The sequence below is a fragment of the Drosophila simulans genome, chromosome 3L (genome assembly GCF_016746395.2).
Source record: "Drosophila simulans strain w501 chromosome 3L, Prin_Dsim_3.1, whole genome shotgun sequence".
NCBI classification, from domain to species: domain Eukaryota; kingdom Metazoa; phylum Arthropoda; class Insecta; order Diptera; family Drosophilidae; genus Drosophila; species Drosophila simulans.
In genome coordinates this window covers 17,500,798-17,525,761 of record NC_052522.2, presented here as the reverse complement: position 1 = coordinate 17,525,761, position 24,964 = coordinate 17,500,798, and the positions used below count along the sequence as shown (strand labels likewise).

Sequence of the window (24,964 nt, the reverse complement as noted above, 5' to 3'; positions counted from 1 at the left end):
ATTAATAATAATAATAATAATTTTGATTATATTCCATTTTCATAAAAAAAAAAAAAATAATTTAGGTTTTGTCAGTAAGGGGTTAGTTAACAGCGCCCTGGTACGTACCATTTTTTACCGATCTGGCAGCACTGCGCATAAATCAAAACAATTGCACGTGCGTTGTTTTCAGGAAAATGGATGAGCACGATATATTTAAGTTGATTACGGCAGGCGTTCGCTTCACCAAGAAGTCAAAGGTAAGTGAACTTCAGTAAAGGCAATGTTCACATGTTAAATACATCGTTTGCAGAAGGAATCTCCATCAACACAACAACCGCAGCCACTGCCGGAGGTTTCTAAACACGAGGAGCCGGTGAAAAGCGAAGAGTTAGATAATGATGATGAAGATACCACAGAGTTCCGTCTCTTGGACGGGGAATCCAGCAACCCACCCAAACGCAAGAAGCCGAAGAAAGAGAAGACACTGTCCCCCAAGGAATTAGAGCTTCAAAGGGCAGCCGAAGAGGCAAACGAGACGCGAAAGCAGTATGGTATTAGGGTGCTGGGCAAGAATGTTCCTCCACCGGTGGACAGTTTCGGAACTTTGACCAGGGACTTTAAGATGCTGCCTCGCCTGCAGCAGAACCTACTGTCCCGCAACTTCGACCGCCCCACGCCGATCCAGATGCAGGCGCTGCCCGTGCTCCTCCAGCGACGAGCGCTAATGGCCTGTGCACCCACTGGATCCGGCAAAACGCTGGCCTTCCTCACACCCATCATCGATGGCCTGAGGGTGCACAAGACAACTGGACTAAGAGCTCTGGTCCTTGCTCCCACTCGCGAGTTGGCGCAGCAAATCTACCGCGAGTGTGCGGAACTCACCCGCGAAACGGGTCTGCGCACCCACTTCATCAGCAAGGTGAGCGAGGCCAAGCAGAAACATGGTGCCGAGTGCAAGCAACGCTACGACATCCTCGTCTCCACGCCAAACCGCGTGAGGTTCCTCCTGCAGCAGGAGCCACCACTGCTGGATTTGTCCCACGTCGAGTGGTTCGTGCTGGACGAAGCAGATCGCCTGATGGAGGAAGGACAAAACAACTTCAAAGAGCAGTTAGACGACATATATGCCGCGTGCTCACATCCAACCAAGTGCGTGGCCTTTTTTAGTGCAACCTACACTGTGCCAGTGGCCAAATGGGCTCTACGTCACCTCAAAAACCTAGTGCGCATAACCATTGGAGTGCAAAATAGCGCCACGGAAACGGTTCAACAGGAGCTGCTGTTCGTCGGTTCCGAGGGCGGTAAGCTGGTGGCCATGCGAGACCTTGTGCGCCAGGGTCTCCAGCCGCCGGTGCTCGTTTTCGTTCAAAGCAAAGAGCGTGCCAAGCAGCTGTTCGAGGAGCTGCTCTACGACGGCATCAACGTGGACGTGATCCATGCCGAAAGGAGTCAACATCAGCGCGACAACTGCGTGAGAGCGTTCCGAGAGGGCAGCATTTGGGTGCTCATCTGTACGGAGCTCATGGGCCGCGGCATTGACTTCAAGGGTGTCAATCTGGTGATCAACTACGACTTCCCGCCCACCACCATCTCGTACATTCATCGGATCGGCAGAACGGGACGCGCTGGACGACCGGGACGCGCAATAACGTTTTTCACACAAGAGGACACGTCCAATTTAAGAAGGTAACAACAAACTACTAAACAAAAATGTACGCCCGATTTAACCACTTTTTTATCCCTCAGCATCGCGCTCATAATTAAAAATTCGGGAGGCACCGTTCCGGAATATATGCTGCAAATGAAAAAGGTTCGCAAATCGGAGGCCAAGATGCGAGCCAAGAAACCGTTGGATCGCGAGGACATTTCGACCAAGATACGACCGGAGACGAAAGGCGACGATAAGCACAAATCCGCCAAACTGAAAAAAGTTGAAAAGACCGATAAAATTTTAAAAAATCGGAAGGGCAATGAAAAGGATTTAAAGACAAAGCAGAAGAAGCTGAGCAATATTAAAGCAGAAATTAAGCCAGCCGGCAAAAAGAAAGGAAACACAAAAACAAAAAGTAAAAATATTCAAACTTGATACGCAAAATTAAAGTACAGCGTTTGGAGCTTTCAAATTTTGTAGTTTGTACATAAAAATTTTAAGAAATTTGGTTGAGACTAAATGTTTAAGGTATCGATTATGTTTCGAATCAGATATTTTATACAAAAAAGATTTAAAAATAATATACTATAATTATATATAAATTAAAGACTTGGAGTACCTAAACTATTATAGTGGTACATTTACTGTAAGTCTTTAGTCTGATATATACTATTTAAGCTATAAGCAGTTACTAAATAACCCATGTGCTATCGAAAGTTAAATAAATGGATAGTACCCTAAATGCTTGGTACTTTTTTATTAAGGAATTTATGCAAAAAATCTTGTACCTAGATGCAACACCCAATAACGTTGTCCAACACCCCACCTTCAAAGGTTTATGTCTTTGGTTGAAAGTGTGGTATATTCCCAGTATATTTAACATATGTTTGGGTGTTTTTTGCGTGGACTCGCATGTATTTTGTGGCTAGTTCAGTACGGTCTCGCGCGATTTCGACACGTCAGAATATTTTTGAGAATAATTGTTTTTTGTGAAGATATTTGCACAGTTGTTGGCCTGCATTGGGCACAAGTGGGAAGTACACGACAGAAACACACACTCGCAGCCATGGCGCAGAACGTGGCCTTGCTGGGATTGGCACTGATTGCGATTTCCGCCTCGATTGCCGCCCTGCCCGTGACGCAGAATAAGAAGGATCACAAGGAGGCAGCGGAGTCCTCCACTCCGGCCACCGCCGACGTGGAAACGGCCCTGGAGTACGAGCGCTACCTGCGGGAGGTGGTCGAGGCCCTTGAGGCGGACCCCGAGTTCCGTAAGAAGCTGGACAAGGCGCCCGAGGCCGACATTCGGGTGAGTAGGATGGGGATTTCCCTGAACTGTGTTTTCCACATCTCGAAACGCAGCTGTAGTCAATTGTTGCTAAATGTGCATTACCTTTGCAGTAATACACCCATTAGCAGTAGCAGAATCATCTTACCAAGATACGTTTACAAAAAGTCACAAAGCTTTTTCTAGTGTTTTCTAGATTAATATTCTGTTAATATTCTGGAGCTTTCTTTAAAATGTATTCGTTGCAGTAAAGTATACACTTATATTTAAATGGAAATTATAAAGATCAGGAATCCACACAGACTTCGCTTTAATATATTTTCTAATTTACATGTCATAGAGATGCGTTTTTTCGGTTGTAATTATATAGTCCTAAATCTCTTTTTGTTTACTGCATATTACACAAGCAGTTGCTTAATAATTAATGTGCTCAATTTTAATTCTCAGAGTGGCAAGATCGCACAGGAGCTGGACTACGTGAACCACCATGTACGGACCAAGCTGGACGAGATCAAGCGCCGCGAAGTGGAGCGTCTGCGGGAGCTGGCGAATCAAGCATACGAGCTGTCCAACGACATTGACCGGAAGCACCTGAAGGTGTCTCAGCATCTGGACCACGATAATGAGCATACCTTCGAGATCGAAGATCTGCGAAAGCTAATTCAGAAGACCTCCGACGATCTGGCCGAGGCGGACCGCAAGCGACGTGGCGAGTTCAAGGAGTACGAAATGCAGAAAGAGTTTGAGCGGGAGGCGCAGAAAAAGGAGATGGATGAGGAGTCGCGGAAGAAGTTTGAGGCCGAGGTCAAGGAGAAGGAAGAAAAGCATAAAAACCATGAGAAGCTGCACCACCCCGGCAACAAGGCCCAACTAGAGGATGTGTGGGAGAAGCAGGACCACATGGACAAGAACGACTTTGATCCGAAGACCTTCTTCTCCATCCACGACGTCGACAGCAACGGCTACTGGGACGAGGCTGAGGTCAAAGCTCTGTTTGTCAAGGAACTGGACAAGGTCTATCAGAGTGATCTGCCCGAGGACGATATGAGGGAGCGAGCAGAGGAAATGGAGCGTATGCGCGAGCACTACTTTCAGGAGACGGACATGAACCACGACGGACTGATCAGCATCGACGAGTTCATGGTGCAGACCAACAAGGAAGAATTCCAAAAGGACCCTGAATGGGAGACCATCGACCGACAGCAGCAGTATACACACGAGGAGTATCTAGAGTACGAACGCCGGCGGCAGGAGGAAGTGCAGCGCTTGATTGCTCAGGGCCAGCTGCCGCCGCACCCGAATATGCCACAGGGATACTATGCTGCTCCACCACCAGGAGGCGTGGCCTACCAACAGGCACCACAGGCCGCCCAACTGCACTACCAGCATCCTGACCAAGTACACGCCCAGCAGCAACAGCAATATGCACAGCAGCAACAGCAATATGCCCAGCAATACCAACAGCAGCAGTACGGAAACGGACAGCAGCCTGTGCAGCTGCAACCCAACCAGGTTTACCAGCACGCTGGACAGATCCCGCAGCAACAACAACCGGTGTACCAAAATCAGCCTGTTTATCAGCAACAGCAGCCTGTCTATCAGCAGCAACAGCCAGTGCAGCAGCAGCAACAGCCGGTGCAACAGCAGCAACAACCTGTGCAACAGCATCAGCAGCCTGTGCAACAGCAGCAGCAGCCTGTGCAACAGCAGCAGCAACCAGTTCAGCAGCAGCAGCAAACTGTGCAGCAGCAGCAGCAAACTGCCCAACAGCAACCCGTAGCACAACAAGTCCACAATCAGAGTCCTCCGCCCGTTCAGAATCAACAGGTGCCAGTGCAGCAGCAACAGAAACAGCATCAAGAATCATTAAATCAGCAACACTAAGCATTCCCTTGCTAACGCATTTCTTTTGGGTCATGTAAGCAAAGCATTACACACTTCTGTTAACGAGAACACAATGTGATTGGACTGAAATAGCTCACTAAAGTCAATATCTCACTATAGTTATGTAGCAAATTTACGATGAAGTAACTGATTGTCGCAACGGCTAACGCATTGTCTTTTACAGTTTATACTTCATTCTTTTTATACTCTTTTTTTCGCTATTCCAGTAGCTCTGCATTTGCGTGATGCATTTCTCTAACGAATTTTGTGTACATATGAGTTTATACCTGAACATCAAAAACAAAATAAATGAAATGAAACGAAACAGTGCTGGGTTTCTATTGAGTCAAAAATTAAACAAAGTTGCCCACAGTTAAGTGACAAAATATTTTCTACACATACAAATTTTTTGTGTAAAGGCGATTTTAAAAAGGCATTATGGCTGACCACAAAGCTCCAAGCTGGATTATGAAGTTGTTGTTGCTGTTGTGGAAAAATTTCTTAATGCTCAAAGGCCGCAAATGTTACGTGATCACCCTTTTCATTTTCTTTGCCCTCCTGCCTTTACTTTGTATGTGCTTTAGGCTTATATCGGTCTTGAGAACCAAACCAAAAATTCCGGATCCGATACCCACTGCGGCGTTTCTTTATAATTTACCGTAAGTCCTATATGCTGGTACTTCCCCTATTTCTAGAGATATAACTTTATGTTACTATCCTTAAAGTTCATATATTTACTTCGCTCCGCAAACGAAGTTGATCGAGTCGATTGTGGCAGAGCTAAACGTAAAAAAAACCACAGGATTTGAAAGCTCGCACAAACTTAATGAAGCGTTGGTTAGTTTTTCACAAGAAGAAAGTTTTGTGATTGGTATCGAATTTTCCGACCCCTGGACGGAATGGCCTGATAAACTGTCTTTCACCCTTCATTCTGCCGCGATACCTGATATAAATGTGAATATTATGTACCAAGCAGTCGGATCGTATAAGTTTTATAAAACCGGCTTCTTAGCCGTACAGCAGGCATTGAGCCAGGTCCATATCAAGCACAAGTGTAAGGAATTCAATAAGACCCAGGGGGATATCAAGTTTCCACCAATCAAGGACCTTCCTTCCCCGCCCATTTTTATGAACTCCCACTCAGGAACTTTACAAGGTGTGGCCGGGATGATGATTATAATCATTTTCATTTTTGTGGTTATCAGATTGACAACGGTAACGAAATTATAGCCGTGAAGGTTATATTATCTAATGATTCTCATACTCTATGTTGCAGTCGATCGTCGAGGAAAAGGAGCTCCAGCTTAAGGTGACACTAAACCTGATGGGTGTGGGCTCCTGTCTGCAGTGGGCGGCGTGGTACATCGAGACCTTCATAATTTTCTTGATCGGATCATCGATAATTACGTTGTTCTGGAAACTCGTTCCACCAAATTCTGAGATATCCTTTATGCCCTTCACCCACTGGTCGATGGCACTGTTCGTTCTGCTAGTGCTCAGTCACTGCGCGATCTGCTTTAGCTTCTTGATGAGCAGTCTAATCTCTAGAACATATCGCATCTCGCTGCTTACTTTCCTTATCTTGATTGCCACCCTAATTCCCTTTTGGGCCTTGCATTCCGACGGATGTTCGGCAGGATTGAACGTTTTCCTTAGCTTTTTCTTGCTTTCTGGACTGCACGTGTTGGCCAACAGCATTGGCATGTGGGAGGACTACGGTGAAGGTCTACAGTGGGGTAATCTATTCGAAACCTCATGGCCGGGAGGCTCGCTGAGCGCTGGCTATATCCTTCTGGTCATGATATTGGTCAGCTTTCTTTCCCTTCTTCTATGCCTGTACCTCGAGCAAATCCGGCCCGGTCCTTACGGGGATTCTCGACCCTGGCACTTCCCCTGCACCCACTGCTGCTCCACAGAAAGTCTCGTGCCCTATAGCCGGCTCTTTAACAGACTTTTCGGCATATATAGGGCGGCACCAGATGAGGAACGTCCCGACCCTCAATTAATTGAACCAGATCCCGTGGACAAGATCGCCGGCGTTCAGATCAGAGGTCTCTGCAAGACCTTCGGCAAGATGGAGGTCGTGAAGAACGTTAGCTTCGACATGTTCGAGGGACAGGTCACGGTGCTAATGGGACACAATGGAGCGGGCAAGACCACACTGATCAGTATGCTGGCTGGATTCATTTCGCCCACTTCGGGGACGGCTCTGATAAATGGCTTTGACATCCGGCAGGAACGAAGACAGGCCCAGAGATGCATTGGCCTGTGCCCGCAGCAGAATGTCCTCTTTAAGCACCTTAGCTCGGTTAGTCACATTAAGCTCTTTAGCCGCCTTCGAGGAGTCCGGGGCGCGGAGGTTAAGGCGGAGGTGCAAAATTACCTGAAGAAGCTTAATCTGCAGGAGAAGAAGAGATTGGCTGCTCGAAATCTCTCCGGTGGTACCCAGCGGCGTCTAAGTGTCGCCTGTGCTCTTTGTGGGGGAGTCAAGGTGATGTACTCATTTGATTCATTGCTAGTTTAACACTTCTTTTGTCCAAAAAGGTTCATAAATATCTTAGATTTCTTACTCGTCCAGTAGGTTCTCATCTGCGACGAACCCAGTAGCGGATTGGATCCCAGCGCCCGGCGGGAGCTGTGGAGACTAATACTGGAGGCGAAGGAGGGCTGCACCGTACTTCTGACCACGCACCAGTTGGATGACGGAGAAGTCCTGAGCGATCGGGTGGTCATCATGAGCGATGGGCAATTGCGATGCATTGGATCGCTGCCATTTCTCAAGAAAAAGGTGGATGCCAGCTGCTTTCTCACCTGCGAAGCAAGGAAGCGATGTGACCTGGACATGCTTACTTCCCTGATATCTCGCCATGTGGGTAGAATCGAACCGTTCAGTATCAAGGGCAGAGATGTCTGCTACAAGCTGCCACTTAGCAAGTCAAATTCCTTTTCCTCGCTCTTCCGTGACTTGGAGAGCCAAATGAACACTTTAGGTGTTCGTGGATTCAGTTTAAGCTCAGTGAGTCTGGAAGAGATTTTCATGAGCTTTGGGGCGGAGGACCTCAATACTCGCCACTCGGGAGGTGCTGAGAAACGAGATGATGACCATGAGGAAGGCGAGGGTCAGGATGGAAATGTGCGCAGCTGTGCAAAGCAATGGAGAGCAATGATGACCAAGAAGATTATGGGTCTGTATGACAACAAGGTAATATGACCATATAATATGAATTGTGACTTTAATGTATCTTAAATTTTGTGAAAAGGCTTACTTCCTGATTTTGCTGTTGATTCCCATTGTTTACTATCTAACGACGCTTATGATGTCCACGAATACTCATCGTTCGGGCAGGCGCACGTTCAACGTCAGCGATTACGGGGTAGATAGGTCCACAATTTTGCTTTCAGTGCCGGAAAACAAGTCATATATGGAAGAACGTCGTATAGACTCTATCGAGTCATTGGTCAAGGGAAAGTTTCAGTTAATAGTCGTATCGGAACAAATTAAGGACTACGTGGATGAGAAATGGAAGTCGAGAGAGGGCAGGCGTGAGATTAACTTTGTGTCAATGGCTATGGACACTGCTGATCGGCCGGGTCTGATCGGTTGGGTCGGACCCAGACACTACGTTCATGCGGCGCCGATGATTCTTAATCTTGTCTATAATGTCTTCGCCCAGGAGCTCATTGGACCGGAAATCAGCATAGAGGTTACCAGCTTTCCATTTACGCCGAGAAATAATAACAACTTTGAAAGTGGTGATACGACAGATCTGTCCATATGCGTCATACTCTATGTGTGCATCGCCCTGATTATATTCTCGAGTGGCGTAATCCAAGAGAGGGTCTCGCACATGAAGATGCAGCAGGAGGTATCCGGGCTGGGGATGATCACCTACTGGCTGAGTCACCTCGCCTTCGACATGATGGTCTATTTTATATTGGTGCTGGCCCTGCTGCTTCCCCTGTACACATATGCGCCCTGGTACCTTCTGCTGTTCGTGCTCTTCTTCACCGGATTTGCTGGTCTGATATTTACCTACTTCATGATATCGATGCTTTCGGCCTCATTTCTAGCCGTGTCCTTGACCCTGCTATCTGGTATGAGATGTCTACGCCCTCAATTCAATTATTCCATTCTTAATTCAAACCTCTAACCTCCTTTTAGTTCTTGTAGTATCGTTAATTTTTATGATTCTTGGATTCTTGGCGCTGATTTATAAATTGGTATATATAGCTATATTTGTTGCCAACATGCTTCCAGTGGTAGCTGGCTATCACTGCCTACAAAAATGCTTTAACTACAAGAGTTGTTGCGGGTCCTACATTCCGGAAACCAAAAGGCCAACGTCTGATGATCCAACTTCTGATAAAATGTATTGCATCAACCCCTTATCCTTCTTAACACCAAGATGTGTGTGCGAAAGTGAGTCTAGAATAACTTAGTATTACTTTACACGATAATTTAAATTATTTATAACAGATCCCTTGACCTGGCCTGAGATGCTGGTCATGCTTGCGGCTGCCATCACATTCTTTCTGTTGATAATGTTTTTTGAGTACGGCAGCTGTATTTGGTACAGATGTAAAGGGTGTTGTACATACAGCTCAAGTGGCTCAATTGAGGATCCCAAAGTGTCCAGGGAGGCTGAGAAAATAAGAGCTATGAATGCTGATCAAATAGGATCTCGGGCATTGGTCGTCGATGGGGTTTCAAAGAAGTATGGCTGCGGTCCCCTAGCCGTCAAAAACATATCCTTTGCTCTGAAACCGTGAGTATACTTATTCGAGTATAGATTACAATGTCATGCTCTTGGCCTTAAAAACTGAAACAGGAGTCATTGCGTGGGACTTCTCGGGCCCAATGGAGCTGGAAAAACCAGCACGTTCAAAATGATTGTTGGCGAGCATTCGATCGACAAAGGAAATATATATATCTCAGGCCACAGCATGAGGATGAAACGGAATAGGGCGATGAAGGAACTCGGCTACTGCCCTCAATATGACGCCTTTTTCGAGTTTCTCACTGGCCGCCAGTTGCTAAAAGTCTTCCTTCAGTTATGGGGCTATCCAAGGAAAAACTTGAATAAGCGATGTGAAGAACTGGCCGATCACTTCGGTTTCAGGAGACACTTGGATAAAAAGGTATGTGAACTAGCAACTTGGTTAACAATAGTATAGATCAACGTGTTTATGGCCACCTCAGATTATTTACTACAGTGGAGGAACGAAGCGGAAAATCAATGCTGCAGTTGCCTGTGGGGCAAAATCACTTATTTGCTTGGACGAGCCCAGTGCAGGAGTTGATCCCGCATCGCGACGTCACGTTTGGACCATTATCAACGAGATGGCCCAACAGGGAAAGGCCGTCCTGCTCACCTCCCACAATATGGACGAGATAAACGCCCTTTGCTCGAAATGCGTTATCCTGGTGGATGGCAGCATATACGCCATGGGATCGAATCAGCACGTTAAAAACAAAATTGCCAAGGGAATGATGCTCAAGTTGGTTGTAAATGTACAGCAAGATAAGTAAGTTATATTTAGGACTTGATCGGCGTATTTTAGCCTGTATTACCCCTTTCAGAATGGTGGCAATGCTGACAAAGATTGAGGATGACATCAATGTGGCCTTTCCCAACGCAGAACTAAAGTAAGTACATGTCCAAAAAAGTGCAAAGAATATAAGAATATCATCATTTTTGCACGCGATTCTCATAGATTATTTTCCTTAGAGAGAAGTACGAGTTCAGTGGCAGGTTAACATTTCAAATTTCCGAAGTAGACACTACTTGGTCGGGGATTTTTGAATTTGTCGAGGGCCATCGCAGTTCCTGGCAGCTGGACGACTATTCCCTATCACAGCCATCCTTGGAAGATACATTTGAGGAGATCGCAGAGGAGAAAAGGAAAAAGAGAGAGAGAGAGAGCCACTGATAAGATTTGCAAAATTTGAAAAATATAATTTGTTATATGTTTTATTTAATTAAAAAAATGCATGCAATGAAAGAGAAAAAAGCCTTGAAACATGAAAGTGGTTTTCAGAAAAACTGGAACTGTATAGCTTTTTAGTTTTTTTTTTTTTTTACTTTATTTGCGCATGGTCATAAAAACGAGGTTGTTAAATATAGTGTATATACGCTGTGTTCAAAAAAATAGCAGTGCGATGGAAACTAAGAAACACAAATGTATTTCTCCATGTCTCTTTTTGGAATCCACTTTTTATTCCACTTATTTTTGTAAAATGGAATGTATAGATATAGAAAAAAGAAAATCCGGTCAGTTTTTCATGTTATCCTTTTTTTATTTACATTCTTGAGCAAATTCACCACTTTTAGGCTGTTCATAAGAATAGCAGAATAGTCTCTGGTTTTGTCCATCGTAAAGTCTCGAAATGATCAATATTTTCTAAAAAGTGAGTTTGGTTAAGTTAATTCGTATATTTTAAAGGGCAATAAATTAAAAAAAATTTTATTTTAGTGGGTAGAGGACACCACTGCTCCCAGGAGAAAAGAATGTTAATTTTTAAGCTTAGAAAGGAAGGAAAAACATATAAGGACATTCAAAAAACCCTTGAATGTTCTGCCAAAATGGTATCCAATGCCATTAAATTTGAATGGAAGCCCGAAAACCGTGGTACCATACGTAAAACCACAGATATAGAGGATCGGCGCATAGTTCGTTACAGCAAAGTCTATCCTTTTGTATCCTTTGGGGACATAAAGTCTGAGCTGAACTTGGGAATAAGCGACGTTACTATTCAGAGATGACTACTGAATCAAAATTTATGTGAGAGGAGTCCACAAAAGGATCCTCTACTTAGCCCTAGGCATATTAAGGCAAGGTTAAGCTTCCCTAAAACCTACCTAATCTGGCCAGTCTCCAAATGGCATAATATCCTTTGGATTGATGGGTCAAAAATAGTGCTATTTGGTAGAACTGGTTCACTATAGTATATCTGATGACCTCCAAACACGGAGTACCACCCAAAACACCCACAGATGACTTTCAATCATGGTGGACCTAAAATCCTGGTATGGGCTTGTTTTTTCTACAATGGTATGAGTTCATACCATATGATTTATGGTATTATAGACCAAAACGCATATGCAAATATACTTAGTGATGTCTTACTGTCATATTCTGAATATAATATGCCCTTAAAATAGACATTCCAACAGGATAATGATACGAAACGCAGAAGCAAATCGGCTAAGAATAGGTTCACCCAAAATAGAATAGATGTAATGTCGTGGCCAGCATCATCTTTCGATTTAAACCCGATTGAAAACCTGTGGGGGGACATTAAACAATATGTGTCGAAAAACTCCCCGACGTCTAAGGCTCAGATTTGGCAAGTTGTGCAGGATACATGGTCAAAAATACCCCCTAAGCGTTGCCAGGACCTGGTGGACTTCATGTCGCGTGGGTGTAAGGCTGTGCTGGCAACAAAAGGCTATCCAACCAAGTATTAGGCCCTAATTAACATATTAAAAAGAAAAACTAAGTACGTTCTAAGTCAAGTTGATTTTTTTTACTATTTTTTCATAGCTCTGCTATTTTAGTGAACACCTGAATTTCTGCCTATTATGTTGTTTTAATCTATATTTTCGAAACTATTGAAGAAATAAAAGTGAAACATTTGCTAAATTGTTTGAAATTAAATACCTAACGATACTATAAAAAAATTTGACCATTAAAATTGTAAATCATAGGAATTTTTTAACTTAAACTCGCAGGTCCCAAGCACTGCTATTTTTTTGAACACAGTGTATACTGTATTTCCGCTCAGGTCACTATTGTTACATACTGATATATTAGGTTCGAACTTTTGTTGGCAACTTTAGTTGAGATGTTAATAATCCAAAGATTTGATTTAGTATTAAGGTAAAGAAGTACCAAACTAGACTTGAATTCTATAAAGCGTGTATAAAAGTACATATTTGCTTTAATTTGTACCAGACAAACAGTCTGAAAACTATTTGCTTAATTTAACAGAACAGTTTTCTTCAACTAAAGAAGTAAACACCAATCGTTATTTTTACACATTTTGCGTTCGAATAACAATTCTTGTAGTTTTCCATACCGTCGACGCAAAAAGCCAGAGTATTTATACCAGCAGGGCTATAAATTGCCTCACAACACCTTTAAATGGCACACAAATCTTAACGTTTCACACGTCTAACGTCTTTCAAGATGAGGCTACTTCTTCCTTTGACTTTGGCAGTGATTGCCTTTAGCTGCATGTCCTCTATTGATTGCGCCTCGTCGGACGACACAGGAACCGCAACTGGAACTGGAACTGGTACTGGCACCGGCACCGGCACCGGCACAGCCACATCGACAACTGTTGCTCCGACAACCACCTCTACCACGACCACAGAAGCGCCCGTGCACCACAGAAGGATACATCGGCGCAGGCGTCGCATCCTCAGGAGACTCCGACACAGGCGCGCAGAGGCCGAGCGAAGACGCCGACGGGGCTAGTCGCTAAAAAGTTTACTTTACTTTATTTTTCATATTCTGCAGATATGTAAAGTCACGCTTTTTCGAAATAAAGTTTCTTCGAAAAAAAAATACAAAGAATTGTCCCATCACTAAAGGAGGGACAAAGAAATACAATATTAACTGTGCATTTTTGGCCGAAAGCTATAAAAAGTAATGAAATAAGTCTATCAAAGTAAACCACACCATATATACATATATACTTTGCCAATATTAAAAAAATGTATTCGAAATTTAAAAAACCTTGGAGTACTTTATTAACTAACATCTTATTTAACACCCAAATTAATTCAATGTATCTAGTTTTGTTCTTTGGAAAAGTATCTTAAAGGGAAAATCCTCAATTGGTTAATGTGGTAAGGCGCCCTTTTTGGCCTTTTTATTATATGTAATCTTGCAAAATTAAGAAGTGCGATCAAGAAATTGTCTATAGAAGACGGAATAAAGCTATTGTTGGGATTCTTGATGTCTTCAGAAAGTTTGAACATCTAATCTATCAAACAGAAAGAGGTAAAGTCGAATGTGATACTTTTTTTTATGCTTTTTCAGAGCAGATGCGGTGCACAGAGCAAGCCGATGATGAGTTGCACTACATGGTCAAGTAGCGCTTCCGCCGCACGTTTGACCAGGCATGAATACCTAACCCTAACCTAAAACCATGAGACCCTAACCCAAAAGGACTGGGAATATTCACAAGGCGCGTCGACTTTCGCTTGACGATGACCCATTACGAAGGCAACATGGGTACACAGTCATTCCAGAATTTTCGAGTTTTAGCTCCAGCGGAAGGCCTTGGCAATTTGTTTTACAAAGGTGCCCTCTCTCAAATCGATTCTGTCAGTCGCTTTGGTGGCTTTTCATACTCCTGCCGAGGATAACATGTTGGCTGTAGCTTAGTCTCCTCCAGGGCTAACAACTAGCCATAATCGAAAACCCACGTATTATTCTTTACTAAAAAAATGTACTACATTTAAAATCTTTATACTTTTTAAATATATGTACTTATTGGAGTCAAAATCCTTCTTTTACAAATTTTAATCAAATTTAAGATTTAAGTTGTTTTTTTTTTTAACAAATATTTTTACTGGTCGGTTGTCAGCGCATTTCACAAACAGCCAGCCCATTCTTTGTTGCTGGCTTCACGTTTATTTCAATTCATTGATTAAGCAAATGCATTCAATTTTCGATTGGCTCTTAATCAATGAAGCGTTAAATATAGTTACACACATATATCTTTTGTGGCGCCCCATCATCAATATTGAAAAGTGCACTCGCAGGAGCAAAAACAGCAAGAAAAACAATTGAAAAGCACAATAAAGTGTGCAACGTGAGAACGGTTTACTGATGGGAATGGCAGGTTGATGGGAGGACAAAAAATCGGGAAGGTCGGAAGGAAAAAGGTTATCCTGAGAGCCAACAGCGAAAAGCAAACGTTTCACTACGGCTTTCCAAGAAAGTGAAGCAGACACCACAAATACTCTAATTGGCGGAAGGGTACATATATGTAAAAAGCCTATTGCCTTCGGATTTAAATCTAAATCTCTGTAATGAAGAATATTTTTTCAAAATTTAACATTTGCTCTGCACGGAAATCATAGAGCAAACTTGCTTGCTTTTAATCATTTGTATCTCTTATTCAAGATAAGTAATTGTTTTTATGTTCAACAAGTGGCATAATACATATCTGCTAGTTACATAACCTAGTGTTATAATATGTGTATTACAAATATTTGTGATTGTACTTTTTGAGAAGTGTATTTTGTGTTAGCCACATGGGTCCATTTGTAAGTCCTCTGCGCTGGTAGATGTTTGCGCTTTTCTCTGGCTTTTTGCCCTTCCATGTCTCTGGCTTCGACTCCATTTTCTATTATTGTTTTCTTTATTTGAATTGCAGTACGTGTTTGCACCTAGGGCACTTTGTGTTCCTGGCACTGCTGTTTACATTTTGGATGCCCTCGGAGCAGCTGCGTCCAAAGGGTTGAGCTCCGCATCCATACACTTCGCCGCTTCAACTTCCTCCCTCCGTTGTTTGCATTATTATTATTTCGTAAGCCTTGTTCCGACGCTCACAATTGTATCGCAAGTTGACCGCATCAGTTGCACCCGTTTTATGGGCTTAATCATGGGCATATGGTTTGGGGGGGTGCCGCCCCCCGAATCAAGCGTCATTTTCATTAAAATAATGTTAGGATTCTGCCCCGAAATGGGTTTAGTTCCTGTTTCGGGGTCCTTGCTCGCTACACAGGGCACAATCGACTGCCATCTGCGGTTAACCGCTTAGCGTTGCCCATCATCGGGAGGTTGCACATATGCCATCATGTCCTGCGGCTACGCGTGTCCTTTTACCCCACCGCCCCTTTCCTTTGTCACTCTCCGAACCCCAAACTATGTGTGCTTACGAGTGCGTATAATTGAGTTAGTGTGATTTCTATAATCAACATTCGCACAGCACCAAACCATTCAAAAGTATCTCTGTTCTGGGTTTGGGTAATCTCTAGTATTAAAATATTTTAATTCAATTACAAACTCTTATCATGTGGGAACTCTGTTTAAAATTCTATTATCAATTCGCTAGTTTCATAACTAAACTAGTAATGCAATCGATTTTAAAATTTAAATATTTAAACAACTGTGTAGTAACCTCTGTGACTCCAAAAATGTAAACGAATTCTTGTGCCAACGGCAAACATATTTGAAAGGTGTATGAATGGTTGATGGTATTTTGTCAGTCTATCCGTGGCCCCTCCATTTGATATTTGTGAATACCTATCCATTCAAGCGTTCACAGGGCCCTGAATAATTTATTTTAGTGGAGTGATGTTTGGTTGCGAAGACTTCATAGGTGGGTATTCCCGGGGTACATAGCTCATCCTCCGGCGTTTCACCGTGCTGACATTCTCGCCCCGAGTGGATCACGTGGTTTATTAAATAGATTACTATTTTGTGCCCCCGATTCTGAACTGCACATTGGTCTTGGCAAATGTTGAACGAAGACTAGGCAGAAACGAATTCATATGCCCTCGACATGTCAGGGTAACTAAATATTAAATTATATATATATATTCTAAGAGCTTAAGAAATGTCTTAGCTGACACAGATCCCTTTTCAATATTTTTGTAATAATAAGAAATATAGAAGCAAATTGAATACCTTGTTTCTCGCAGTGCATACCCTACATGCAGGACTAGTGACGGAGTTACATTGTGATCAGAAATCGCATGCATGACGAATTTATGACGGTCCGCTGCAGTTTTTGTCATTTTTGACTTCGCTGAACCCTCATAAGCATACATATATATGTAAATCATCGGGTCAAAGTTGAATGAAAATGAAAAAGATAAGGATTTCATTGAAAAACGCAAGGGAATACAAAAAAGGGAGTGTGCTTTCATGATGTATTGTTAGCTTAAATGATTTTGCCTTTCATAATTTACAGATTTAAATCCCATTAGCAAAAAGCAAAAAAAAATGTACTCTGTGAAAAATTGTATGGTGAAATAAACAATTTTAATGCAGTCCATAGCCGTGCACTACAAATAAATATTATCTTCTCTTTTGGTGCATCACAGAGATCTTTATAACCAGTAAAAAATGGCACTGACCGTAACATTTTATCAATATTTCTGTATTGACAGCGGAGAGCAATTGATGTCAGTGAAGGGAAATACCATCAAGCAAGTCAAGCTGCCATCGAGACTTGTGCTTTCCTCTGGTTTTCTTCATTTTTCCAATGTTTCTTGGTTTTTTCTTAAACTGGCAAAAATTTTAAGAGTCCTTCGGTATTTCATAAAACTAAATTGTTTTATTGTACCAAAATACACATGGATTGATGTAAAAAGTTTTGGCTCTGGAGGAACAAATTGTAAGTTGTACTGGCCTAATAATTTTTCCAAATTATATTTGTATAATCAAACCATAATCATAATCAATCGTCAATAGCTTTCAAAGCGAACGGTCGTGTTTTTTTTTTGCTCCCCGGTTTTTACTTTGTGTTTGTCAAACCAGCCGCGGTTTTTAAAAAATTTTCTTTAATTATCATATATATAAACATAATTTTTAATGATCCGTTCGCTTCGCGAGTGATTCTTTTGTGATTTGTGCAGTAGTTTAAACAAATATACAAAGTAGCTTGCATTTTTCGTCTCTTTGTTTTGTTTACTCTCCCTTTTTGTGCGTCGCAGTGGTGTTTGGTGTTGTTTTTTGCATGCACATAAACTGCACTTTTCTCTCTCTCTCTCTCCTTCGCTCTCCCACACAAAATCTAAATTTCTCAGCGTGCAGACTGCTCTCGTGCGGTTCTTTTAACAGCTGGCTTGAAAGTTTTGGTTTTGTGTTTTCGTGCACGCACAGTGGTCTGATTTCAGTTAAATATGGAAACCGTAAATTTTGTCTGCTTTTATAAAAATTGTTGCCAGGTTATAAAACCTGTGCAGCCAAAAATGACTTGTTGGCTATGTGATAGAATGGTGCATACTAAGTGCGCTGGTTTTAATGGCCGTACAAGTGATGACCTAGCAAAGGGTAAAAATCTAAATTACTGTTGTGATGCTTGCCTTGTGGTTGCGAACGAGATGAAATCGTTTATGCGCCAAACTAAAGGTGGCTTGAAAGAACTGATCAACAGTTTTGGCGTAGCTAGAGATAGTTTTCGTCGAGCCGATGATCTTCTTTCCGCGCTTAATTCACAGTTTAATGGCCTTAAGCTATTAGATGAATCTACAAAGCGCAAAAAAGCCGCTGGTGGTAGGCTGCCTAAGGCCCCGCAACCACGGGCAAATGATCAACAGGACTCCACAACTGATCAGCTGTCAATCGCAGCAAATCCACATATGCTGCTAAGATCGGCAGCTAAAAAAGATTCGGAGCAATCCGATCAATCAGCTGTGGATGGACCCCACCCTATGATTGCTAAAAATTCCGAATTGTCCGCATTGGTTTCTCAACCAGTGATTCCACCTGTCTCGATTAGTTTACCACCACAAGGGAACATTGAGTCCGGACTACCGGCACAAGTTGGCGCTTCAGAAATACAATCTGCAGCGCCAAAACCCCTCGCGGTGGTTCCACTAAAGAAACAAATTTTTGTTTCTCGGCTTGCCCCTGATCAAACATCGTCGGATGTATTGTCTTATATACAAGACAAAACAAAAGCCGATAATATAAAAGTGGAAAAATTTAACTTCTCTTATGCTAGGGACATATCATCTTTCAAGATAACTGTCCCAAACGAGCACTTTTCGACCATATGTTCGGGTGATTTTTGGCCGGATAGTATGGTGGTAAAAGAGTTTGAAGCTAAGATCAAAAATAAGAAAAAGGTGCCCGTGGGAATTAAACTTCCCTCACGTGCCCAGACCCCTGCACCATCCGCCTCTTCATCTTCTTCCTCTTCAAAAAACTAACTACAAAACTTACTATCTCCTATCAAAATGTTAGAGGCTTGCGTAGCAAATTAACTAAATTGTATTGTGATAGTCTTTCATTTGCATCCCATATTATAGTGCTCACAGAGACTTGGTTAAAGCCGGAGATACTTAACTCCGAAGTCTTCCCAGGTATGTACACTATATATAGGTTTGACCGTCCCTCCAGACGGGGAGGTGGAGTCTTAATTGCGGTTAGATCTACCCTCGCGTCGGAGGAGTTACTTTTGGACGATTCCCGTAACTCGGAATTCGTATGTGTAAAGCTGTCTTTTTCCGACAGATCAGTTTATATTACGTGCTCCTATATTCCGCCATCTTCTGAATTCCCAGAATATCAGAATCATCTGTCCGCTATCCAGTCCATCTTGAATAAACTTTCTGACAGGGACCAATTGGTAGTTCTAGGTGATTTTAATATACCTGGCACAATGTGGTCCCCAGAAGAACAATCGAATATCCTTCTCCCCTTAGCACAACATGACTTTATTGACGGCTTGCTCGACTTATCCCTGTCGCAAGTTAATTATATTCCAAATTCTCTTGGTCGACTTTTGGATCTATGTTTTGTAACAAGTCCTGAAAGTGTGTTTCTGTCCAGGGTAGTACCTCTTACTCAACCTGAAGATCAATATCATCCTACTTTCGAGGTGGAAGTCGACTTAGGTACGGTATTAAAAGTAAATTCAGAGAAGTCAACAAATCGAGTTCCCTGTTTTCGCAAGGCAAATTTTCGGAGGCTAAACCCTTTTCCGTTTTTTTTTTTGAAAACACTACGGTTACATCGGATCAGGCAATAGCCGATCTATTCGCCAAGTTTTTTCAAACAACATATTCAACTTTACCTCATTCCGAACAGCCATACTCTTATGCTGTATCTAAGTCGAACCTAATATTTTGCCCCACTATAAACGAAAGCTCACTGCTTAACGATCTTCAGCGTGTTAAACCGGTCTATTCGCCAGGTCCCGATGGAATCCCTGGCTGTGTGCTCAGATTCTGTGCGGAAGCCTTGTGCAAGCCTCTACTGAAACTGTTTACCTTATCTTTGGAATCTTCACAATTCCCTCATATATGGAAGGAGTCCTTTGTGATTCCTCTTCACAAAAAAGGTAGCAAACTGGATGCAAGCAATTACAGAGGAATCTCTAAATTGTCGGCTATCCCAAAACTTTTCGAAAATGTTATCACTCCTCATTTGCAGCACCTTTGTAGATCAATCATATCACCGTGTCAACACGGTTTTATGAAACGCAGATCTACAACCACTAACCTCTTGGAGCTAACTTCTTTCGTAATACAGGGTTTCAAAAATAATCTTCAAACAGATGTCATCTACACTGACTTCAGTAAAGCATTTGACTCTCTTAATCATTACCTTCTAATAAAAAAACTTGACCTTATAGGTTTCCCTGTTGATCTTCTAAATTGGATTTCAAGCTATCTGAATGGCAGGACACAACAAGTCCTCTTTAAAAATTCGTTATCTTCTATTCTCCGAGTCACATCCGGTGTCCCACAAGGGAGCCATCTTGGTCCGCTTCTTTTTACCTTATTCATTAACGACCTCCCCTTAATAATAAAACATTCGCGTGTACTTATGTACGCAGACGATGTTAAATTATGCCTCCAGTACAAGGACACTTCTTGCCATTTGGACTTACAATCCGATCTAGACCGATTTCAAATATGGTGCCGTGATAACATATTAGACTTAAATAGCTCCAAGTGTAAAGTTATGACCTTTTGTCGTGCCAACCCAATACGCACGACTTACACTCTAAGTGGGTGCTCTCTGGACAGAATAACACGAGTTGATGATCTTGGTGTTCTTCTGGACCCAAAACTAAAATTTTCTGACCATATTTCGTCTATTGTCAATAAGGCCAGGGTTGTGCTTGGTTTTATAAAAAGGTGGTCCAAGGAATTTGATGACCCTTACTTGACTAAAACCTTATTTATTTCGTTAGTCCGTCCGATTCTCGAGTACGGATCACCTGTTTGGAGTCCACAATACGCAGTCCACTCGGACCGCATTGAATCGATCCAAAAAAACTTCTTACTTTTTGCCTTGCGGCGCCTAAATTGGGATGCAAACCATATATTACCTCCTTATTCCAGTAGACTACTTTTAATTAATTTACCATCCCTAGCTAACCGTAGAACTATGCTTGGAACAGTCTTTATTTGTAAGCTTATTCGTGGGGATGTTGAGAGTCCCGACTTGATTAGTCGGCTTAACTTCTCGGTTCCAAGTAGAGTCACTAGAAACTATATACCCTTTATCTTAAATCATTGTAGATCTAATTATGAGTTGCATGACCCTTACAGAGTTTTATGTTCTGACTATAATAGACTTTATCCTATTATCTGTAATCTTGACTCTCTGCCGCTATTAAAGCAATCCATTTTATCTTTTCTATTACATAATTAGATCCTACTAACACTAATATTTAACATAGTTATTAATTTCCTCGTTCCTATTCTATTTTTTATATCGCGTCTATATCTTCTCGCGAATCGAGCCTTACGATACACGGCAGCGCCCCTCGGTCGGTTGGGCGGGAGGTGTGGCCGTGGGACCCGTGCGGAAAAAAAAAAAAAACAAAAAAACAAAAGAGACCCTAACCTTTACAAAATTACAGAATATTAAAACAATTTCGAAAATAACCATTATGCTTTTGCTTTTTAACAGTAGTGTTAAAGCCAAACAGTTCCGTCTGTAACGTCAGTAACGTCTGTTAATTGTAACTTCATCTGGCAGCTCTGTTTTGTGAAATGTAAGATGTTAGAAATATAACAATTTAGGAGTTTTCGAATTTTAGTGATTCAATAAAAAATACAAGACTACCGGCATAGGCTTTCAACCTTGAAAACAACAGAGAAGCGTACAAAAAACGCAGTTTTCACACTGGAAACCACCAAAACAGCTAACTAGTAATACACACACCCCAGTCGTGAAAAGGGGGTTAAAAAGCCGGGTGACAGGACGTGAATTATAAAACGAGGCTAAACTTCGGAGATTGCAAACGGCTCGTCATGGAGGAACGCGCTGTGCTCGCCAACATTGCGTCCATAATCACCAAGGATTTGCTGATTGACCAGCCGTCCGTGGACATCAATTCAGGAATTTATCCGCTGTTGTCTTTCGACGAGGACGACGATGAGGCGGAGATTTTCGCTTTGATGCAGCGAAAACGGGCGTTGGCTTCCGGCCGGAAGCGCAGGATCTCCCAAGAACCGGAGGACCAGAAACAGGACGCAAAGATGCCCAAGCTGGAGTGGCACTACCCGGAACTCAACCTACTGCACCGCTACACGGATGCCCAGTTCGAGTCCAACATCCACATGCGCAAGCTAACATTCCTGGTGAGTATTGACTGCTGTTCCTCCAGTTACCTGTATCTGCAAAGAATGTCTACACCCTGTTAGGCTGTTGGGTTTTCTATTCGCAATTTTTAGGATATTTAAAAGATACATTCGTTTCAGAAAATCCAGCAAGCCCTAGAGAAAACTTTATGTGGAATCACGATGCCTGGCTATCCCAGTCCGCCGTCGCAGACCATGGTGTCCTTGGCCCTGTGGAAGCTGTCCACCGACGAGCACTTCGAGGAGATCGCCCGCAAATTTCGACTGCCCTGGGCTCTCTGCCAGCAGGTGGTGCGGGCATTCTGGCACTGCATCTCTGATAATTACGAGAGCTTTATTAAGTGGCCAAACTCACTGGCGGCCCAGCGGAGCACCCTGCAGGGATATCAAAGAATGGACAGACTGCGCTGCTTTCGGGAACTGTTTGGCATCATAACGCTGAAGCGACTGGAAGTATTTCTGGAGTCGGAGCACGCCGATGTGCCGGTGGTGCTCCAGTTAATCTGCAATGCCGAGCGGAAGATCGTCGACTGCTACGTTGAGCTGGCCATGGAGTACAGCTTCGAGGACTCCCCCATTGGCCAGACATTGGCCCTGAATCCGAGGACCATGCCGGCGGGCAGCTATCTCATCGGCAACGAGGTGTTTCCCCTCAAATCCTACCTGATGCGGCCCATTGAGGCCGAGTGCTTCCGCAAGGATGCGATGTTCAACGAAGTTTCTAAACACGAGGAGCCGGTGAAAAGCGAAGAGTCAGATAATGATGATGAAGATACCACAGAGTTCCGTCTCTTGGACGGGGAATCCAGCAACCAACCCAAACGCAAGAAGCCGAAGAAAGAGAAGACACTGTCCCCCAAGGAATTAGAGCTTCAAAGGGCAGCCGAAGAGGCAAACGAGACGCGAAAGCAGTATGGCATTAGGGTGCTGGGCAAGAATGTTCCTCCACCGGTGGACAGTTTCGGAACTTTGACCAGGGACTTTAAGATGCTGCCTCGCCTGCAGCAGAACCTACTGTCCCGCAACTTCGACCGCCCCACGCCGATCCAGATGCAGGCGCTGCCCGTGCTCCTCCAGCGACGAGCGCTAATGGCCTGTGCACCCACTGGATCCGGCAAAACGCTGGCCTTCCTCACACCCATCATCGATGGCCTGAGGGTGCACAAGACAACTGGACTAAGAGCTCTGGTCCTTGCTCCCACTCGCGAGTTGGCGCAGCAAATCTACCGCGAGTGTGCGGAACTCACCCGCGAAACGGGTCTGCGCACCCACTTCATCAGCAAGGTGAGCGAGGCCAAGCAGAAACATGGTGCCGAGTGCAAGCAACGCTACGACATCCTCGTCTCCACGCCAAACCGCGTGAGGTTCCTCCTGCAGCAGGAGCCACCACTGCTGGATTTGTCCCACGTCGAGTGGTTCGTGCTGGACGAAGCAGATCGCCTGATGGAGGAAGGACAAAACAACTTCAAAGAGCAGTTAGACGACATATATGCCGCGTGCTCACATCCAACCAAGTGCGTGGCCTTTTTTAGTGCAACCTACACTGTGCCAGTGGCCAAATGGGCTCTACGTCACCTCAAAAACCTAGTGCGCATAACCATTGGAGTGCAAAATAGCGCCACGGAAACGGTTCAACAGGAGCTGCTGTTCGTCGGTTCCGAGGGCGGTAAGCTGGTGGCCATGCGAGACCTTGTGCGCCAGGGTCTCCAGCCGCCGGTGCTCGTTTTCGTTCAAAGCAAGGAGCGTGCCAAGCAGCTGTTCGAGGAGCTGCTCTACGACGGCATCAACGTGGACGTGATCCATGCTGAAAGGAGTCAACATCAGCGCGACAACTGCGTGAGAGCGTTCCGAGAGGGCAGCATTTGGGTGCTCATCTGTACGGAGCTCATGGGCCGCGGCATTGACTTCAAGGGTGTCAATCTGGTGATCAACTACGACTTCCCGCCCACCACCATCTCGTACATTCATCGGATCGGCAGAACGGGACGCGCTGGACGACCGGGACGCGCAATAACGTTTTTCACACAAGAGGACACGTCCAATTTAAGAAGGTAACAACAAACTACTAAACAAAAATGTACGCCCGATTTAACCACTTTTTTATCCCTCAGCATCGCGCTCATAATTAAAAATTCGGGAGGCACCGTTCCGGAATATATGCTGCAAATGAAAAAGGTTCGCAAATCGGAGGCCAAGATGCGAGCCAAGAAACCGTTGGATCGCGAGGACATTTCGACCAAGATACGACCGGAGACGAAAGGCGACGATAAGCACAAATCCGCCAAACTGAAAAAAGTTGAAAAGACCGAGAAAATTTTAAAAAATCGGAAGGGCAATGAAAAGGATTTAAAGACAAAGCAGAAGAAGCTGAGCAATATTAAAGCAGAAATTAAGCCAGCCGGCAAAAAGAAAGGAAACACAAAAACAAAAAGTAAAAATATTTAAACTTGATACGCAAAATTAAAGTACAGCGTTTGGAGCTTTCAAATTTTGTAGTTTGTACATAAAAATTTTAAGAAATTTGGTTGAGACTAAATGTTTAAGGTATCGATTATGTTTCGAATCAGATATTTCATACAAAAAAGATTTAAAAATAATATACTATAATTATATATAAATTAAAGACTTGGAGTACCTAAACTATTATAGTGGTACATTTACTGTAAGTCTTTAGTCTGATATATACTATTTAAGCTATAAGCAGTTACTAAATAACCCATGTGCTATCGAAAGTTAAATAAATGGATAGTACCCTAAATGCTTGGTACTTTTTTATTAAGGAATTTATGCAAAAAATCTTGTACCTAGATGCAACACCCAATAACGTTGTCCAACACCCCACCTTCAAAGGTTTATGTCTTTGGTTGA

General features: G+C 43.3%; 4 protein-coding genes across 8 annotated transcripts; all 4 read left to right on the top strand.

Moving 5' to 3' along the window:
• Positions 1–87: 87 nt before the first annotated feature.
• LOC6738510 (probable ATP-dependent RNA helicase DDX52) lies at positions 88–2,375 on the top strand. The gene is made up of 3 exons (XM_002085280.4): positions 88–239; positions 293–1,668; positions 1,729–2,375. The coding sequence occupies exons 1-3, from the start codon at positions 177–179 to the stop codon at positions 2,066–2,068; spliced, it is 1,779 nt and encodes a 592-aa protein (XP_002085316.3). The 5' UTR covers positions 88–176; the 3' UTR covers positions 2,069–2,375.
• A 158-nt stretch (positions 2,376–2,533) lies between these two features.
• LOC6738509 (nucleobindin-2-like) lies at positions 2,534–5,130 on the top strand. Its single transcript, XM_039293612.2, has 2 exons — positions 2,534–2,942; positions 3,369–5,130. The coding sequence occupies exons 1-2, from the start codon at positions 2,700–2,702 to the stop codon at positions 4,803–4,805; spliced, it is 1,680 nt and encodes a 559-aa protein (XP_039149546.1). The 5' UTR covers positions 2,534–2,699; the 3' UTR covers positions 4,806–5,130.
• A 113-nt stretch (positions 5,131–5,243) lies between these two features.
• On the top strand, positions 5,244–24,854 carry LOC120284775 (probable ATP-dependent RNA helicase DDX52). Of its 5 annotated transcripts, XM_039293607.2 has the most exons (11): positions 5,244–5,464; positions 5,531–6,020; positions 6,082–7,296; positions 7,387–8,007; positions 8,066–8,900; positions 8,968–9,225; positions 9,283–9,571; positions 9,635–9,944; positions 10,006–10,331; positions 10,387–10,452; positions 10,535–10,816. In XM_039293607.2, exons 1-11 carry the CDS (start codon positions 5,244–5,246, stop codon positions 10,734–10,736), a joined length of 4,833 nt encoding a protein of 1,610 aa, XP_039149541.1. In that variant the 3' UTR covers positions 10,737–10,816. The 5 variants fall into 5 exon arrangements, with proteins under 5 accessions (XP_039149541.1, XP_039149542.1, XP_044778855.1 ...); XM_039293608.2 differs by lacking the exons at positions 8,066–8,900; positions 8,968–9,225; positions 9,283–9,571; ... (2 more) ...; positions 10,387–10,452; positions 10,535–10,816 and adding exons at positions 22,613–24,147; positions 24,208–24,854 and having other exon boundaries at positions 7,387–7,713; XM_044922920.1 differs by lacking the exons at positions 8,066–8,900; positions 8,968–9,225; positions 9,283–9,571; ... (2 more) ...; positions 10,387–10,452; positions 10,535–10,816 and adding an exon at positions 22,613–22,780 and having other exon boundaries at positions 7,387–7,530; positions 7,710–7,713.
• LOC120284777 (period clock protein-like) lies at positions 12,919–13,376 on the top strand. The gene has a single exon (XM_039293615.2). The coding sequence runs from the start codon at positions 12,996–12,998 to the stop codon at positions 13,284–13,286; it is 291 nt and encodes a 96-aa protein (XP_039149549.1). The 5' UTR covers positions 12,919–12,995; the 3' UTR covers positions 13,287–13,376.
• Positions 24,855–24,964: the final 110 nt, after the last annotated feature.

What these genes read in the sequence shown, in the direction of transcription:
- LOC6738510 (XM_002085280.4), top strand. Translation starts at nt 177, where the DNA reads ATGGATGAGCACGATATATTTAAGTTGATTACGGCAGGCGTTCGCTTC. An exon ending in GCTTCACCAAGAAGTCAAAG is followed by an intron (nt 240 to 292) that starts GTAAGTGAACTT and finishes CATCGTTTGCAG; the next exon opens with AAGGAATCTCCATCAACACA. An exon ending in GACACGTCCAATTTAAGAAG is followed by an intron (nt 1,669 to 1,728) that starts GTAACAACAAAC and finishes TTTATCCCTCAG; the next exon opens with CATCGCGCTCATAATTAAAA.
- LOC120284775 (XM_039293607.2), top strand. Translation starts at nt 5,244, where the DNA reads ATGGCTGACCACAAAGCTCCAAGCTGGATTATGAAGTTGTTGTTGCTG. An exon ending in CTCTTTGTGGGGGAGTCAAG is followed by an intron (nt 7,297 to 7,386) that starts GTGATGTACTCA and finishes CTCGTCCAGTAG; the next exon opens with GTTCTCATCTGCGACGAACC. An exon ending in ATATCCTTTGCTCTGAAACC is followed by an intron (nt 9,572 to 9,634) that starts GTGAGTATACTT and finishes AAACTGAAACAG; the next exon opens with GAGTCATTGCGTGGGACTTC.
- LOC6738509 (XM_039293612.2), top strand. Translation starts at nt 2,700, where the DNA reads ATGGCGCAGAACGTGGCCTTGCTGGGATTGGCACTGATTGCGATTTCC. An exon ending in CGCCCGAGGCCGACATTCGG is followed by an intron (nt 2,943 to 3,368) that starts GTGAGTAGGATG and finishes TTTAATTCTCAG; the next exon opens with AGTGGCAAGATCGCACAGGA.
- LOC120284777 (XM_039293615.2), top strand. Translation starts at nt 12,996, where the DNA reads ATGAGGCTACTTCTTCCTTTGACTTTGGCAGTGATTGCCTTTAGCTGC.